The 19,954-nt window shown below is 43.3% G+C and overlaps 1 protein-coding gene across 1 annotated transcript in view; it reads right to left on the bottom strand.

The window, feature by feature from the left end:
• LOC138292786 (quinone oxidoreductase-like protein 2) overlaps positions 1-19,954 on the bottom strand; it is a 194,311-nt gene that overhangs the window by 17,771 nt on the left and 156,586 nt on the right. Inside the window, exon 9 of the mRNA XM_069231558.1 lies at positions 6,205-6,433. Within this exon, the coding sequence (XP_069087659.1) occupies positions 6,205-6,433 (229 nt within the window). The remainder of the gene's footprint in view (positions 1-6,204; positions 6,434-19,954) is intronic.

Raw genomic sequence — 19,954 nt, 5'->3', positions numbered from 1 at the left:
CAGGGTTCTTTCAAGGCTGCTGGAAACAAAGTTGCAGCCTTTCTTGGAGCAGGTCCGCTGTCCTCGGGAGTTTCTTGTCTTTTCGAAGCAGGGGCAGTCCTCAGAGGATGTCGAGGTCGCTGGTCCCTTTGGAAGGCGTCGCTGGAGCAGGATCTTTGGAAGGCAGGAGACAGGCCGGTGAGTTTCTGGAGCCAAGGCAGTTGTCGTCTTCTGGTCTTCCGCTGCAGGGGTTTTCAGCTAGGCAGTCCTTCTTCTTGTAGTTGCAGGAATCTGCTTTTCTAGGGTTCAGGGTAGCCCTTAAATACTAAATTTAAGGGCGTGTTTAGGTCTGGGGGGTTAGTAGCCAATGGCTACTAGCCCTGAGGGTGGGTACACCCTCTTTGTGCCTCCTCCCAAGGGGAGGGGGTCACAATCCTAACCCTATTGGGGGAATCCTCCATCTGCAAGATGGAGGATTTCTAAAAGTTAGAGTCACTTCAGCTCAGGACACCTTAGGGGCTGTCCTGACTGGCCAGTGACTCCTCCTTGTTTTTCTCATTATTTTCTCCGGCCTTGCCGCCAAAAGTGGGGCCTGGCCGGAGGGGGCAGGCAACTCCACTAGCTGGAGTGTCCTGCTGGGTTGGCACAAAGGAGGTGAGCCTTTGAGGCTCACCGCCAGGTGTGACAATTCCTGCCTGGGGGAGGTGTTAGCATCTCCACCCAGTGCAGGCTTTGTTACTGGCCTCAGAGTGACAAAGGCACTCTCCCCATGGGGCCAGCAACATGTCTCGGTTTGTGGCAGGCTGCTAAAACTAGTCAGCCTACACAGATAGTCGGTTAAGTTTCAGGGGGCACCTCTAAGGTGCCCTCTGGGGTGTATTTTACAATAAAATGTACACTGGCATCAGTGTGCATTTATTGTGCTGAGAAGTTTGATACCAAACTTCCCAGTTTTCAGTGTAGCCATTATGGTGCTGTGGAGTTCGTGGTTGACAAACTCCCAGACCATATACTCTTATGGCTACCCTGCACTTACAATGTCTAAGGTTTTGTTTAGACACTGTAGGGGTACCATGCTCATGCACTGGTACCCTCACCTATGGTATAGTGCACCCTGCCTTAGGGCTGTAAGGCCTGCTAGAGGGGTGTCTTACCTATACTGCATAGGCAGTGAGAGGCTGGCATGGCACCCTGAGGGGAGTGCCATGTCGACTTACTCGTTTTGTCCTCACTAGCACACACAAGCTGGCAAGCAGTGTGTCTGTGCTGAGTGAGAGGTCTCCAGGGTGGCATAAGACATGCTGCAGCCCTTAGAGACCTTCCTTGGCATCAGGGCCCTTGGTACTAGAAGTACCAGTTACAAGGGACTTATCTGGATGCCAGGGTCTGCCAATTGTGGATACAAAAGTACAGGTTAGGGAAAGAACACTGGTGCTGGGGCCTGGTTAGCAGGCCTCAGCACACTTTCAATTGTAAACATAGCATCAGCAAAGGCAAAAAGTCAGGGGGCAACCATGCCAAGGAGGCATTTCCTTACACTCGGCAACTGGTATCCTGCACCACAGCTTCAGATACACCGGAAGCAGCACAGCACAGTCTCTAAAATCACTGCCATGGGACACGCTAAATCTGCCAAAGCAATGGCTCACCATGACCAGGGGCCGTCTCAACATAGCCTCTCAGATGATTACGCCACGCATACTCCTGAAGACTGTGTCCCACCCACATACCCAGCATTATTGCCAGATAAGCTAGATGTAATGTAAAGAAATTAGAGACTCTAGAGGGGCAAATAAACATTTAATTGACGCTCTTTCCGCTGACTGTGAGATCCTGTGTGATAACCACCTCAAACATTCAGAAAAAGTGTCAGCAGCTGAAACCACACTGTTTGCACTGGCCCTGGTGCAGAACCTCCACTCCTGGCCCTCTATGAGCTCCAAAAGCAGCTCACCATCCTCTTTGACAGAGCTGAAGACGCAGAAGGACACACACATCAAAATAATGTGTGAATGATAGGAATACTAGAGGGGTGGAGGGCTCCAACCCGATGTAATTCATCAAACACTGGTTTTAAACATTGGTGGCCCCACAGTGACTTTTTGAGCTGTTTGCCATGGAACTGGCACATCGTGTACCAACTAGCCATCCACTCCTGGCACACCACTGCGCCCCATGATCACACGTATTCTAAATTTCAGAGATCATGATATTCTCCTTCAGAAGGCAAGGGAGAAAGCCCCCATAACAATGGACAGTACTACTGTATCTTTGTTCTCGGATTATACCTTGGAAGCACAAAGAAAACGTGCTTCTTTTATGGCACACAAAAGACAGATGCACACGGAAGGTCTCACTTATGCTCTGCTGTATCCTGTGCGGTTGAAAGGATTACATATTCAGAAATCCATATTCTTCAACTCTCCAAATGTGGCATGAGACTGGCTGGAACAGAATTACTATACTAACATGAAGTGTCCTCCACTACCAGACTGTCCTCTGAGGAAGCGGTGTATGGCTTCTCAGCGGACTAGGCAGAGGTGGCCACATGATACGAACTCTGTGGAGGTTCTGTCTCCACAACAAGCCCTGGAGGGCAGAAGAGTAGTCCTGGCAACAAAGTCCTTGATGAATTCACAGCACTGTCAACCATCTTTCAGCTCATCGACGGGTACCGGCTCCCACTCGGACTCAAACACTAGCATGGCATTATTTCCTACTGTAACACCTCAAACTGCTGATTTATTGACTTATGTCATAGACACTGATCATCCTGCTGTCCCTACTGCCACACTCGGCAGCTGGCTCAACTGGGTATCCCATGTGCCCCCCATCTCACCCCTTCCTCCCTCATACCTCTCTTGCCTTGTCTATACCTAATCCACCCCATCACAACCTCCTTTCCTCTCTCACACTAACTGCGGGGGAAGATTAGAAAAAGAGCATGGCAGTGATACATCAGGTACATTGCAGAGGCCTGCAGTCGATTTGTTATATATGTAGCAACTGTTGTTTTCTTGCGGATCTTTGTTTAGTACCTTTACGTGAATATCGTACAGATAACATATCTAAAGATTGGGGATATTCAACTGTAGCCTGATGTCTGCGAATCTTCTAAGTTGTTTTACCACTATGATTCTCCGGTGCCACCCAACCCCCACAGGAGGAAGTTCGAAAATATACTCTACTCCTGACTAAGAGTTGGTTCCTCACTCCATTAGCAATTGCTAAATGTCTTATTTTGATATGAGTAGATGTTTCTTTCACTGTACTTTGGTCAAACGTGAAGTTCTGTTGGACGTGGTATTAGGGGTATTTTCCTATCAGAGTTGTCCTAGTTACTCTGCCTGCCATGCATGTAATCTCAACGGGGTGGGGGTCTCTACCAACATTAATGTATTCTCATGTCAACTATATAACAACACTACAAAATACTCACTTGGAATGTAAGGGGGTTACATTCAAAATGCAAAATACTCACTTGGAATGTAAGGAGGTTAGGATTAATACACAAAACAACACAGAATCCTGGTGCAGCTACATTGCCAGAAGGCGAATATAGTTTGCTTGCAAGAAATTCACCTCACTGCTCCTTAAGTCACAACACTGGGTACGAAATGGAGGGGCCAAATATTCGCTGCTACATATTCCGGATTCACCTGAGGGGCAGTCGTGTGGTTGCAAACAAGAGTTCCTTTTGAGGCACAGGAACTTAAGACTGATGTGCATGGGCGATTTGTCTTTATCCGGGGTGCACTGGATGGCGAGATGTTAATTCTGGGTAGTCTATAGGCTCCGAATGATAACCAAGACCTATTTTTCCAGTGGATATCCACCATTCTTGCAGATTGGTCACATCTTCCATTGTTGGTAGGCAGAGATTTTAATGCCGCCTTAGATGTCGACCTTGAATGCTCTCACCCCCCACTGCCACACAAGGGAGCCATCAAACAAGCCAAAGCACTGGGGGACTGGGTGTCCAGCTGGTCTATACTTGATGTTTGGAGAGAACACAACAGAGGCATGAGTGAATACACTTTATTCCTCCTCCCCCCCCCAACACTGCCTACATAAACAATTAGATCACATAATATGTACATCATCCATGGTTGGGAAAGAAATTCACTAGATCAACATATCTGAGAAATACTTTTTCAGACCATAATCCACTAGAGGTTGTGTTGACATAGGGTTGGATCCCAACACCTATACCAACATGGCGGTTACAGCCCGCTCTGCTTGAAGATTCTAGTAGGAAGGTACGTAATCCTGCATATTTGTATGACTATGTGACTTAGCTGAATATTTTTTCACATGCATTTTGTTGCATTTTGACATGTTTTATTCTTTGTATATAGGGGTGTTATCTCATGTAAAGCTCTCTTTTTGGAGTTTGCCCTGCTTCTGGGTTATCTTGTTTTTTGCCATTATATTAGGGAGAGGTGTGTGGAAACTAGAACTGGCATCAGCTCATTCCAGAATTGTAATACAGAGATTCTATGGTATGTTAGGTTTTGAATAGTGTGACCAGCGGCCGACCCAGATATGGATGGCTGAGTTGTTCTCCTGAACTTAAAATTAATAAACCTGCTACCTCTCTTATTGGCTAAGGATACCTCCTTGTACGTGCAACTTTAACACCTAGGCGTGACATATCTATTGGTACTCATCAAAAAAGTTCTTGATAACATGGCAAGGGATAACTTTGACTCCATAGTTACCATTTACGATTTTCTTAGTTGGTCTCACCTCAATCTGTTATTGTGGGGGAAAGTGAAAGAAGTTAAGATGATCACTGCCCCAAGATACAATAAGATGTCTGGAATGCTTCACCTTCTCATCCCTATATCACGACTATTGTTGATCAACTCTGATGATAAACAATTCATCTGGCAGGAAGCCACACTACAACTGACATAATAAAAATTACATGCTCACATCAAGGCTGGAAGATTACGCAAGCCACTTCTAGGAACATATTGAATAGCACAATAACTCTCCCATTTGGTATTCCATGTTTCTAGGAGCCCTTCACTGCCAACCTTGGTACTAATAGAGAGGGTTTCTCTGTCTATAGGTACCTGTGCACTATATCAGCTCAAGTCACTTCCGTGGATATTAAGAACCCAATCATCAAATTCACGCTCAACTACTGGAAGACAGCTCACAGACTACTTAAAATTCATCCACTACTACACAAGATAGCTCCACTATGGCATAACACAGCCATAAAGGCAATAAGCAAATTGTCTGGTCACAATGGATGTCTAAAAGCATTTTAACAGATTTTGTTTTTTTATGAGGATTCTTTAAAATAGTTCCCCCTCAGAGCTGAGTTTGTATTGGATGGACTTTAACAGAGGTGGTAAAGACTATCTCACTGCCATTAACGTATTCTAGCTGCACACTCAAGAGCACCACTGCACTCTCCGATATGGGAGTACCTACAGTTCTGGGATTTTAATGGAGGAGAGGTGGCTGGGTCCATATGGGATATTTATAGAAGAACTCTTCTCCAAACTGGACATATAAACCTCCCAATAACAATGGTAAACTACCCTAAATGAAGAACGAGACAAATATGACTGGACACCCCTACTCCCCACGTGTGATAAATACCTCAGGAATGTCAGTTTATAACTTAGAACACTCAGTAAGTGGAACTGAACTCCAGCTAGGTTGGGTGGGGCAGGCATGCCATCTCCACTCAGATTGCTGGAGATGATCAAAACATTGTGTCCTCTACCATGTCCTGTGGGCTTGTCCAACCATCTCCAAATACCCGGAGAACATTTGGTGATAACCTTCAGAGACCAATTGCCATGCAATCACCACTCCTTATCGCTGGTACCACTGCACAACATGTTGGGGTGGTGGGGGTGTCTAACCATAGTAAACAATGGCTGGACAAAAATGCATCGTACACTATTGGAGGAATTCCACTATTCCTGGTCAAGTGGATTGGTTTACAGCCCACTCTTTCCACCAATCAAGTGGAATCACTTACAGACCTGATGAGGGTGGCAATTTGTGAAATGATGAGTTATATATAAAATGAAAGCGCAAATGGCTGAGGAAATGATCATCCATGTTTCACACAACATAATATGTTGATGTCAACCGACAGTTATATAAATCAACAAAATGCTGCAAAAAAAAGTTTAATTTCAATAAAATGTATCTTTGTATAGACATAAAACAAATCTGATGGGCCAGTTCACTTACATTCTCCAGTTTAAACACAGCCCCGACATAAGGCTGGATCCGGGCCGCTTGACAATGCTGAAGTACGGCTGAAATTGACCAGGCATACAACGGTGGGTCCATTTTACTGTATAGGCCCCAAAATATCCCAAGGGCGGACACATTCTTCAGAAGAAGCCGATTGGTAGGGACTGAGGCGATGTTACCTCCTGCAAAACCCACCACCACAATCCGTCCCTCCCACTTCAGACTGCAGGAAAAAAACAGACAAAAAAAATTCGGGTTACAGAGTCAGGGGCAAAAAACTTTATTCTTGAAAACTATACATTGAAATTCCCAAGGACAGTCGCATTTTAACAAACTGCATCTCAATTTAGTTGCATCAATAACTATGCCTTGATTTTGACGTATTAAAATCGCTGCATCTCATCTTTGGACACAGGATGGAACAACAATTTGTTTTTTGTTTTTCAAGAGAACCTTGTGCCACCAGGCTACAGGACCAGAAATTATGCTCTAGCTTCCTGACCTGTAGGAGGCTCAAACTTGCCTCCTTTATCTCTAAATGCAGAACAGTAGCTGGAAGCATCATTAAAGTCCATAGCTTAGATGGGTGCTGAGGAATGGGGACTATTCAACAAGTTCCAAAGCAACAAAGAGAAGAATATTTAAAACCAGAAAAAAAGAAATGTATTGCATTTCTTTGTTATTTGTAGCAAATACTAAAAATAAATATAGTCTTGAGGTGCAAGGAAGGAAACAGGAAAGCAAAGAAAGAAAACAGTGAGAATAAAATTCATTACATAAAAAAGACGCAACACAAACAGAAGTGCTTTAGGCATCGAGAGATAGATTGTAAGAACTTTTCCTAAAGCGATTTAGAAGCTCTTATTCACCAGGCATTTTTTGTAAAACAGTGGAAGATTACTTGATAGAACGGTCTGTGCTGCCGCAAGGCATTTCCACCAAGACCATTTCTTTGCTAATTAGATGCAATACAATTTGTGTTTTTGTAGGAGCAGAGATTTTGTTTAGCCTTGTTCTGTACAAATAAGTATGTGAGGTACTTGAGGGCTTTCTAATGTGTAGATTCCCAGATTCTATATAAAGGTAAGTTAAACTTCTGAGTAAGTTTACACTTTGTAGTAAGTTTACTTCTTTAGGAATTCACAAAAAGTGTAAACATACCACAAAAGTGTACGTTACATATCTCCACCTCCCGAGTAATGCAATGAGCTTACAAAAGTGTAAGTGGGTGACACCTCTCTTAATCCTCCCTATTACTATCCCCTTTAGTAGTAATTCTGCCCTTTTTCCCACCTACTCCCCTTATTTCAGTCGACATTTACTACTAAAATGTATATTTGTATATATAGAGACTCTGCATTAAGGAAGAACTCCCCAAAAATAAGTATAGGCAAAACATACAGATGTAGTATGCAGTTTGAGAATCAGGCCCAATGTGGTTAGTATAATTTGTTGTTTGATCATGAGCCAAATTAATTTATTTCAGTAGCAAAGATGCAATCCTATTTTTTTTATACCACAGATGAGTATGATCATTGTGTTTCGTTGGCTGTCTTGAGTGGGGTATCTAGAAATACAGTATAGCAACAGAAGGGTCTACATATATCACAATTCCTGAATGAGGAGGATTAGTTGGAGGCTGCAAAGTGAAGAGCAGATTTTCAACATGTTATGGAGGAGATAAATCCATTTTTGAAAATTGTTTGAGCTTGTTGAGAGAAGCAGAAGACTGAATCAAAGAAGACTTCCAGAACTTGAACAATGTGGTTCAAGTTCTAATGGTCATGTGGAAGAGAGCCATGATGAGTTTTTCAAAAAATGTCAGGATTTCTCTTTTTTGGGTTATGAAGAGGAAATTATTGTCCATCCATTCGTTCGTGGCCAAAGGGGATGGGCAGATGGCTTTAGAGTTCAGGCTGTCATGGTGGAGATTGGAATTCGGTTTTATCATCTATGTACATCTAGCAGATTATTACAAAAGAGAAGTTCTTACTGATCCTTCTACCTGCAGATTCCTTATCCTTTGATACCTCACCTCTTAAATATACCCAAGAAGTAAACTAGAACAGAAAAATACTGCAATAGCTCTCCTCCACAGGGAGGTGGTGTCTGCTCCATCTCGTTACTGGTTGCTGCCTGGATAAGACATCACTGGAGCCATCCAGACCCCAGTGCCCAAACATCAGTTCCCTTTTTCCTGTGCCCTTCTGTACTGAGACAAACTTGTTCTTTGAGTTTTCACTCAGAATTCTATCTTTTCACAGTGCTAGGGAAAAGGTCACCTTCAAAATAATGAGGTTTTAAAGATGACTGTTAAAGATGAAACATTAATTAAAATGAGTCACTAAAACATAATGTGTAGTAACGTGTATTAAAAGGCCTAACTGAAAAACGTGTGTTAGAAAAATAAACGTGTAGCTTTTAAAAGTGATTGACATGGTGTCTGCGACAATGAAGTGCTATGTGAAATAATAAATACTAATGGAAATGTATTTTAATTATTCATAACTAAATGTACTGAAAATTATGAATTATTAATGTATTACAAAACGAATGATTTTAAATTATTATTAAAATAGTTTTATTTCTTCATGTATTAGCATTAATGAAAAGGCTTCATTTAAGTATTGTTCCAGAAGCATGATGTTTATATGATGCTGAATTTATCTGAAGTGCTTAGCAAACATTGTTTATTAGACATCCTCGCAGTGGAAAGCTACTGCTTTCTCAATTTTGCTTGTCCTGTATTTCCTTGTGATAAAAATTGCAAGTTTTAACAATAGGCTTTAGTTCTGGTAGAAAGCAATGCTAGTTCAATGTCATGTTTTATGTTGCTTTTAAATTGTAGTTTATTGTGGAAGCCGACGACCGGAGTGGAGCGTGATCGTAACTCTTTCTTGAAAGGAACAAAGAAAAGATATAACTGAAGCACAGATGATGTTTTATGGGCTGCACACTAACCCACCCCATAGTCGTGTCCCATAGAAGCTTAGCTAGTAACTTTTGGGACTTTAATTTAGCAAGCTTTAGGTCATGAAAGTCAGATTTCCTTTAGTTCCATGCAGAGTCAGGTGCTGTTCAGCTCTTGTCTACCCACTTACGATTTTCGGAGTTCAGTTACATTAGGCCCAACATTACTAAACTGTTTCCCCTTCATGTTCTGATGCTGACTAATGAAGACCTGATGTTCTAGTGCTTTGCTGATGAAGATATTGCTGGCTGCTGTCTCATTTAGGAGAGGTATAACCAATGTGCATGTATTTTCCTTTGCAGGTTTTCCCTCTAGAAAATCCATCTATTTTTACTTAGCCCCATAGTTAGATATTTTCTAAATACATTTTTGTCATATTTTTTAATCTTTGCATGAAGCCCACACATGCATTTTGAATTAGAGTAGTAGCTAGGGATAGCTGATGTAATATTTGATTTTCAATGTATGTTTATTGATTGTGATTAATTCAACTGCACAAATTAAATGTATACTGTTTCTATTATTCACTTAATTGTGTTGTTCCTCTGGAGTGTTTAATGGTAAAAGCATTGATAAGATTGATATTCTTTAGACATTTTGGACAGCCTGTTATTTCTGTATTTCTATCACTTAGTCTTGCGCATCATGTACGTGACTTTAGCATTGTTAATTTGAGGGCAATAAATGTCTAAACTTTACTAAACTGGTGTGGTGATTCATGGCCACATAGGTCATGGTGTATATAAATTTCGGACTCTGAATTGTATATTTTGATTATTTGATGCTATATGTGATGATTATTGGTTCATACTGTCTGATCTCATACTCCTGTCTGAGTCAAAAGATTTGAATCGACCTCTGAGGGTTGTAGATGTCACTGCTCTATTACGGGTCACCTTAGCCTAATATTAGGAGGTCACATGCCCACATTACCACTTCTGTTAGAGTGATGTCCAGCTCAGTCTCCATGAGGTCTGTATGTGGTGCTTGGGGCAAAAGCACAACATCAAGTTGTGTGTGCAGTGCAGGCTAATGCACTCAAAAGCTGTCAAGAGACGGGTGATGAAGCGGTTTATGGGACATGTGCAGTATACACTAGGCTTGGCACAGGTCATGCACTTAACTGAGGTCAAAGATGCAGTTGGTGCTGTCTTACAAATCGTCAATGGACTAGAAAAAGGAAACTTAAGAAGAGGTCAGGGGCGCCCCCCCAGCTATGGTGGAGGAGCCTCACCCCGCTGATGAAAGCAGTAAAATAAAGGGATAATAAAAATATTTTATTATCCCTTTATTTTACTGCTTTCAAGGAAGGGGTGGGGCCAGCCACCTCCACGTCGACAAGTGGAGGAGGAGTGGTGGTGAGCTTCTAAAGTTGCATGTCAGTTTGGATAGCCGTCTGAGGCCGACCAAACTGACATGCGCACTTAGAAATTCTCCATCCGGCTGTATTTTACAGCTTGGCGGAAACCAAGCACAGTGCCCCACTCACTCCCTGAGCAGCATTTCTGCCCGCTGAGGCCAGTTGCGGCACTTCTTTCATGCTGTGTAACAGCATGAGAGAAGAATTGTGATTGGTTGAGGAGGGAAGAACACGAGAGGCAGCGGGAACGGCAGATCACAGAGGGGCAGGTACACTTCTTTTTTTTTTTTTACTGCCCCCTCGCACCACATGTCCTGCGCGCTGCTCCCCCACCCCCACCAGTTCCTGGCAGCAGCACCGACTGGAAGAAGCACAGGCAAGATGACTCTACATCTAGATGGCATTCTCACTCCAGAGCTACCTCTCCTTTGCACCCTCCTTAACCAGCGAAGTCCTCCCCAAATCCAAAGTTAGTGGACAACATTCTAGCTGAAGAATGGGTGCAAACATTGGTTCTGTCCCTTACTCCGACTCTGGCACGTATACAGGTTCCAGTCCTTCAACTTAATCTTCTCCTACTATACTTAGACAGCTCTGGAACTTGGCCTAGCCAGTATCTCCATAACTTATACCTGCACTGACACTAACACTGGTTTCTACATCACTATGGAACCTATGCGTAAGACTAAGTCTATCCTGATGAGCTCTAGGTGTCAAACGCAATGGGTTGTAGAAGAGGTCAAGGACAGGGATGAGACACAGCCAAAGCACATTGCCCGGAGACAACTAATGGTGTAGAATACATGCATCTTTCAGGCAAACTTTGACCACATTCAGATGACACAAATCATCCCACATGACCATGACATTAGCAGTGAGGTGTTCAACTTGCTCCCTCTTGTGGACTCTGACACAGCAGACTACTTGGTTCTCCAAAACACCAGGAGATTTGACACCTCAGAGGCAAAGAGCCCTGGGGCTGCCACCATTGGAAGTGGCTACATTGAATTGTTATCAGGAAGGCTTCAGAGTTTTCTAGGATTGCCCATTCTGACAGTGTAAGACACATGAAATTGATTAATCGAGGTCCTTCAGCTAATCTAAGCATCTTCGGATTGCCTGCTTCCTTTCAAGGAGGAATTTATGAAGAATATTAACGTAGCTTAGGACAAGCCCACATCCACTCCAGCGGTGAACAGACTAATCACACGCCACTATAGCCTAGCTCAAGGGGACCCACAGTTTCTATGCACACATTCTTCACCAGAAAGCCTGGTGGTCCAGGCTCCTTCCTCTGCCAAACAGAACAGAGGATCACTCCCCACTGCACCTCCTAACAGGGAATCCAAAAAACCGGAAGCAATGGAGAAGAAAGTCTTTTCCACATGGAGTATGTTACTTCGGTCTATGTATGCCACTTTCTTATTGACAAGATCTAGCAATGCAGTGTGTGAGATGGCAAGCATGGTTGTGTCGAGGTTGCCAAACCGCCTGAAGGATATTTTTGCAGAGGTGGTCAGGGATGGATAAGACGACGCCACAGATCTGGACACTTTGGATTTGGTGGACAGTTCTGTGTCTGCAACAAAATCTATGCAACAAAATATATGTAGGGAGTGCGCACACAAACTTCACTCCCTCATCCAGGAACACCGCAGAGCATGTTTAACTGCTAATGCTTTCTAACCCTTGGTTTCACATAATTGTTGTTGTAAAGATGGTAACAGAGCTAATTTCAGGTTTCACCGCATGGACTTGTCTCTACCTGATCAAAGAGGGGGAGATAGGAGGCTTTGTCTGCGACAGTTGGAGGGAAAATGGACATGTAAGTTAAGATCTGTAGGCAATGGGCTTAACTCAGACAACAAATTTCCTACTTTTTTGTGAGAAATTCTTACTTGATCTTTTTCTATTGTCAAAAGTATCTGTGTTTCCTGCTGCTCTTGGTTATTTACATGTCATTTTCTTCCCCTTTCACTATATTGGGCATTTTCTTCTTTTTGTGGAATTTGTTTATAGATGCCTATAATAAGTGTTTAAGGGCTATCTTATGCCAGTACAAGTTGTTGAAATTCAAGTTAAGGCTACTCAACTGCTTTTTTCTGTTTTATCAACTTCTCTGATTCCTCCCAGACAGCAATGCTGACTTTTGATGCTGCAGGTTATGAATGACACAGTTGAGTATTATATAAACTTTTTCTGACCGGACACATCAAAGGATTGTGTCAAGAAATAACAGACGAGCAAGTGAGTATGCACCTACCTGGGTCGAAGGGTTGAGGTTTGGGTTCTAATCTGCCCCACTGTACTGGAGTGATGTTGTTGTCCATGATGTTGTGCGTAATAATTGGAACGGTTAGGTGGAAGTAGATTAACAAGTGAATTTGTACCTACTTGAGTCGGGGGGTTGAGGCTTCGCTTTATTTGATAAATACCCTTTATTGTTCTATTAACCAATTTGCCTCCCGTGGTGGAACAATGCTGTTTTCGATGATGCTGGGGGTAGTAATTAGAATGGCTAGCTGATATACATTTTTTCTGACCGGACACATTGTGGGATTGTGCCAGGAGGAAGTAAGCGAGTTAGCTATATATAACACTGCGAATAACAGAATAAGCCTGTGATATGTTTGTGAAACTATAATCCTTAATGCTAAATCGCTAAAGTAGCAGTATGCTATCATATCAGTGATGAAGATTTGTAAATTGTTTCAATTACTGCTGTTCTAACTTTGTTGTATGTTTTTGCAGGTTATTAGTTTATGTCCAGTTATCCTCTGGTAACTATTTGAATTCAATGGTTAATTTCAAATGTGTTTTAATATTTAATAATGGCGACTGAGGATAAAAACAAATAGGATCCGTCTCCGAGGCTACTTGTTCTGTATCGATCTTCTTTTTATGTTAATTGTGCGCTCAATGCATGCAAAGCTATCATTGGACCCTACTGCAACACACTCGCACTTTGACATATATTTAAGCAGTGCAGTTGCTTGAGTAGGCGTGGCACTCACAAGCACTTAAACATCGAATTTAGCGGCGTAGCTGTCTGAGTGGGCGTGGCGTCACGGCATTTAAGCCGGTTAGAATGAAAAATTTCCCAGCCAACGAGAAGGAAGGTTTTCATTTTATTAAGGACACAGAGGCAAGGATTATGCATTACTTTCTTCATTGTTTATTAAACAGCAGGTTCAAAGAATAAGAAAAAATAATCACTACATTTCACATGAGTACAGCAGTGTAGGCAACCATCACAACCATTAACCAATCATATTACAGTCCACAGTGTATATACAAAAATGTTGTTTCTCCTTCTTCACTGTAGGAAGTTAAGATTCAAGCTCCATTAGTCATTCTTTGAGTTTGTGTCTATGGGAGAAATTGAAGTTTTTTAAATCAGTTCTTGTATTTAATGAAAGAACCATAATTATCTTGCCATTATGCATCTGAGCCAGCAGAAAACAGTAGCTGAGAAAAACCTTCTGAACACTGACATTCTTCAAAACAACATGTATCCTACACAACATAATTCTCCTGTGATATGACATATCCTATTAAACAGTTTGTCAAAACCAGATTACAGTAAGACATCATAATAAATCATATTGATCCATCTCAGTATACCAAACATGACATACTGTCACTTTATTCCCGGGCGGGCAGGGTTATAGATCTCGAGATATACCTTGGGTGGGATAATCCTCGCCTCCTTGTTCTTAATAGAACTGAAACGTTCCTTCTCATTAGCTAGGAAATTTTTCATTCTATGTCAGAACCGGAGGCGAGGATTAGGCAAGTTCAAAGATTACCTACCACTAGAGATGCGGCATCATATATAAGTTTGAAATAGAATTTCTTGAAGGTAGACTTGGATGACCAGTCTGCCGCATTCATGATATCCTCAAGTCTGCCACCTACCTGAACAGCTTTAGAGGCCCTAGCTCCCCTGGTCGAATGAGCTTCAAATTGACAGACATCAATGCCTGCCTCTGCTTTAATCCACCTTACCCACCAGGCTATGGAAGGGGGAGAAATTACTTTAAAATGTTTCTTCAGAGCAATATATAGCTGTCTCTCCCCCGGCGCTCTGATATCTACTGTCATCTCCTCGTATGCCTGCATGCATCGTATTACACATAGTTTAGGAGAATCTTCACAAGCTGGATAACATATTCACCTGATATGTGTTTTAGTCCTCCTAGAAACTGTGAACGTTACCCCTTCTGGTATGAAAACTCTGGATGATATTTCCAAGTCCCTGACATTGGAAATTCTTGCAAGATATCAAACAGAGGAGCATGGCTAGTTTCACCAATATCTCTTTCCGAAGGAAATATTGATGATCTTGCCCGGTCAGAATGAGCTTCAAAACTAGACTGACATCCCATAGGGCAGCATACCTGGGTTTGGGAGGTTTAGACAATCTGATACCTTTCATGAGTTTACACACCCATGGGTGTTCGCCCACAGGGCGATTGTCAATGGGATTATGCCCCAATGAGATTGCAGATCTGAACAAATTCACTGTGTGGTAGGCCAAGCATGATTGGGCCAACTCTGCAAGGAAGTTTGGGTCTCCATGGGATCCAAATGTGTCCAAGCCACTCGATATCTTCCTGTAGTACTGGAAGCCCAGGACTGCTGGATGAAATGTTCAGTTTCACTTTAAGGTCTTCTGCTTTGCCAACGTCGCCTGAAGTTCTTGACGGCCATGGGGATCCTACAGAATCTCTGGACAAGATGGCCGCTCTATTGGTCGTGCCCAGGACATTTCCAGCAGAGACAGGAACTAGGTTTGCGACCTTCTAATTGGGGTTATCAAGATTATTGTTGCCCTCTGTTGTCGAACTTGAGCTGCCACTTGGGAATCAGAAGGAACGAAGGAAAGGCATATGGCTGCCAAGTCACTCAATCTTGTAGGATTCAAGGTCTGGTCTCCAACTGGCATAAAGAGGAAGTCGAGTGTTCAGTCTGGACGCAAATAAATTCCCACTGCACGGATCACACCCATCCCTCAGATACAGGAACAGCGATGGAAGTAGTTGCCAGTGGCTGGAGTCTTTGATGTAACAGGAGTTCCAGTCCGCAACCAAGTTTTGTACCCCGGTAGATACTTCGCTGTCATTGATATATGGCATTGAAGGCAATAGTGTCAGAAATCCTTTGGAAGTTCCGCCACAGCTCTTGAACTTGTGCCCCCCAGCCAGTTGATGTACTGGAACGTTGGGATGTTGTCCACCCTGAGAAGGGTACAACATGAGATCCTGTCTCTGGAGAGAGAGCAAATGGCAAAGGAGCCTGCCAGGAGCGCCAGACATTTGATGTGAAGGTTGAGCTCCTCTTCCACCCATTTTCCACCCATTGAGATCTCTCTGCATCTGGCTCCCCCAGTCATGACGGCTGGCATCCGATTCTATGACCAGGTCCTGGGCTGATCCGGACATCACTCTCCCGTTCCATGCTACCATGTAGTCTATCCACCACTGCAGTTCTGTTTTGGCTTCTGGTGTCAGGGGAATCAATTCAGAGTATTTAAGGCCCTTCTGTAAATGGATTGCTGTAGTCGCTGTAATTCCCTGTAGTGCAGGGGACAGGGAAAATCGCCTGCATAGTGGATGACAACAATCTGAGGACTCTGACCACCTGATGTGGGGCTATCCTGTCTCTTCTCAGGACCTTGGTCAGTTCCTTCTTGGTCTTGCAGCTCTTCTGTTCTGGCCAGCTTGGGATTTCCAATCTGGATTTGATGAGAATGCCCAGAAAAGTCATACTCTGCACAGGGTTCAATTCCGATTTCTGGCCATTGATCACAAACCCCAAGTCCTGGAGAAACGCAATAGTCATGGTCAAATGTGAGAGGAGTTGTGACCTGGACTGATCCATGATGAGGTTGTCATCCAAGTAGATAATCAATCTGACTCCATTCATCCTGAGGACTTCTACCACCAGACGGAGGAGCTTAGTGAAACACCATGGTGCAGATGACAGTCCGAACGGTAGTGTCTGAATTCGTATATCTGGTTCCTCCACACAAACTGGAGGAAACGGCGGTGAGGCTGGAAAACAGGGACTATTAGGTGTGCATCCTTGAGGTCCAGTCGGACCATCCAATCGTCCTGTAAAAGAAGGTCTCTCAATAGGTGAATTCACTAAATTTTGAAGTGGAAGTAAACCAGCCACTTCTTTAACTGTTTGAGGTTTATGGCTCGTCGATAACCTTTGTCCTTTTTGTCCTGCAAGGAATAGATTGCTGAGGAATCCATGTGGATGAAGTACAGACCAGTATATTGCCTCTTTCCGCAAGAGTTCCTCTACCTCTGAATCGATGAGGTGTATCTCTTCCCCTAAGAAAAATAACAGAGGTGGTCTTACCACCTGTACTGAAGGTCCGTAGAACTCTATGTAGAATCCTTGCACAGTTTCTAACACCCACGGGTCTGAGGTAATTTCGGCCCATTTGTGGAAAAAAATTGTTGCAATCTCACCCAAGGTTTTGAGGGAAAGAAAGGATATGCCTCACCATTGAATTCTCTTGAGCATTGGCCCCTCCTCTTGCTGCAGGTCTGGTTCTTCCTCTCCCGCCTCCTCGGTTGGGGAAGAAGGCACCTTGGCGACCGTCATGCCATCCATTGTTCCTTCTGGGATGGCCTCTGTAGGAGTCTTGGTAGTCTGGTCAACTGGATGAGCGGTCCCTGCCTCTTCCAGGCCCCGCAAAAGCCTTTTACTGGAGCATTTTCTTGACTGATGACTGAGCCTCATCCAGTGCCAAAAAGGTGGACATGAATTTTCCCAGTTCCCTCACAAAGGGGTATCCGAACAGGTTGCCCTGTGCCACCGCCCCAGCTTCTAACGTGGCCAATTCCCCAAGTTTTGGATCAATCTTTATTAGCAAAGATCGCCTTTTCTGCTGAAAGGGCACAGTTGGCATTTCCCAGGAGGCATACTACTCTCTGTGCCCAGCTCACTACAATGTCAGTAGGGAAGGGGCTCTCCTGATTGTCTGGAATTTTCTCTGGGAAAAGGTGCATGTGTTAGCATGTGCGCACTGTTTTGGAAGGCTTCCCGTAAGTGGTCAAAGCCTTACAGGTGTCCAGTGTCACGTTTTTGAGCCCTATGTGTGTTTGTCACAGACAGTCCGCTAGGGCCTGCCCCTGTGTCGTATTGTGACCCCGACCCCCCAGAAACCTGTGACACTAACCTACCCATGCTTTCCTACAAAGGTGCAAGCTCCCTGGAAATAGCCATGGAGAGCAGTTTGTCCACCTCTGCAAGGAAGTGGCGCTGGGGAGGCCAGTCCTCTTAAGATGCAAAACCAGGGGTGTATTCATGGTCCTTAAAGGAGTCCATGGTGGGAGGGTGGGAGCACCTAGGCTGGACTCACCAAATATCGCCTAGAAAAATCCTTACATATATGAGCAGTCCCCTCACAGAAAACTGGGTCACCCGCAGTGAAAAAATAATAGTACAGGCCTCTGAAGTGTTTACACAGTAATTTATGTAGAAACATAGTCATACACAGTAAAAAAAGGTAGCAAGGGAGAAGAGAGACAGATCGCTTAGCGGTGTTTTAAGCTGTTGGAGCGGCCATCGTAATACAGACCGCGTTTGCGGTATCAGAGTGGGTTGGACGGGCGAATTGACAAAGAAGAACTCCAACTGGGAGCCTTCCTAGTCATCGTCCTGTTGCACTCCGATGAGAGCACAAGGAATGCTGCTCTCTCAGGACACAGTTTGCTCAACCAGAACCTCTAGCAGTGCGAAGCAGCGCCACCTAGCGGACCTGCTGTGAATAAAAAGTGTGCTCGGGCAGGAGCCTACCATGCAATGTCAATGAAAAAATACCTGTGACAATTATAACATAGATATTAGTGGTTTAACACAAGTAATCACTTTCTTAATCCCAGCTAAACCCCCAACCCCCAGAGAGTCAAGGAAAGCAGGGACTTAATAGACGTTAGCAGTGAAGAAAGATGAAGGAAGAGAAAGGGAGAACAACATTATATAATAAATAAATATATCTATATATCTATATATATCTATATATATATATATATATATATATATATATATATATATATATATATATATGGAAAATGTCACTAACCCAGTGTACATCTGTTCGTGGCATGAGACGCTGCAGATTCACATGCTGTGCATATCCTGCCATCTAGTGTTGGGCTCGGAGTGTTACAAGTTGTTTTTCTTCGAAGAAGTCTTTTCGAGTCACGAGATTGAGGGACTCCTCCCCTTTTGGCTCCACTGCGCATGGGCGTCGACTCCATCTTAGATTGTTTTCCCCGCAGAGGGTGAGGTAGGAGTTGTGTATATAGTAATAGTGCCCATGCAATGGAGTAAGTATGTATGTACATAATGTGATTAAAAGTGTTATATTTACAAGTTTACAAATGTACAAGTTTATTTCTATCAACTTATAACGGCTACAGGCTCCCGGGGAGGTGGGAGGGCGCATGTGAATCTGCAGCGTCTCATGCCACGAACAGATGTACACTGGGTAAGTGACATTTTCCGTTCGATGGCATGTGTAGCAGCAGATACACATGCTGTGCATAGACTAGTAAGCAGTTATCTCCCCAAAAGCGGTGGTTTAGCCTGTAGGAGTTGAAGTTGTTTGAAATAATGTTCTTAATACTGCTTGTCCTACTGTGGCTTGTTGTGTTGTTAACACATCCAAGCAGTAATGTTTAGTAAATGTATGAGGCGTAGACCATGTGGCTGCCTTACAGATTTCTGTCATTGGTATATTTCCTAGAAAGGCCATGGTGGCACCTTTCTTTCTAGTGGAGTGTGCCTTTGGTGTAATAGGCAGTTCTCTTTTTGCTTTCATATAACAGGTTTGGATACATTTAACTATCCATCTGGCAATGCCTTGTTTGGATATTGGATTCCCTGTATGAGGTTTTTGGAAAGCTACAAACAATTGTTTTGTTTTGCGAATTTGTTTGGTTCTATCAATGTAGTACATTAGTGCTCTTTTTATGTCTAATGTATGTAATGCTCTCTCAGCTACAGAATCTGGTTCTGGGAAGAACACTGGGAGTTCTACTGTTTGATTTAAGTGGAACAGTGATATGACTTTTGGCAAGAATTTGGGATTTGTGCGTAGAACTACTTTATGTTTCTGTATTTGTATAAAGAGCTCTTGTATGGTAAAGGCTTGTATTTCACTTACTCTTCTGAGAGATGTGATAGCTATTAGGAAGGCTACTTTCCATGTTAAGTACTGTATCTCACAAGAGTGCATGGGTTCAAATGGTGAACCCATGAGTCGTGTTAATACGATATTGAGGTTCCACGAAGGAACTGGTGGTGTTCTTGGTGGAATAATCCTTTTCAGACCCTCCATAAATGCTTTTATGACTGGGATTCTGAATAGTGAAGTAGAATGTGTAACT

The sequence above is a fragment of the Pleurodeles waltl genome, chromosome 4_2 (genome assembly GCF_031143425.1).
Source record: "Pleurodeles waltl isolate 20211129_DDA chromosome 4_2, aPleWal1.hap1.20221129, whole genome shotgun sequence".
Taxonomy (NCBI): domain Eukaryota; kingdom Metazoa; phylum Chordata; class Amphibia; order Caudata; family Salamandridae; genus Pleurodeles; species Pleurodeles waltl.
The sequence above is the reverse complement of the archived record's forward strand: the minus strand, read 5'-3'. Positions and strand labels throughout refer to the sequence as shown.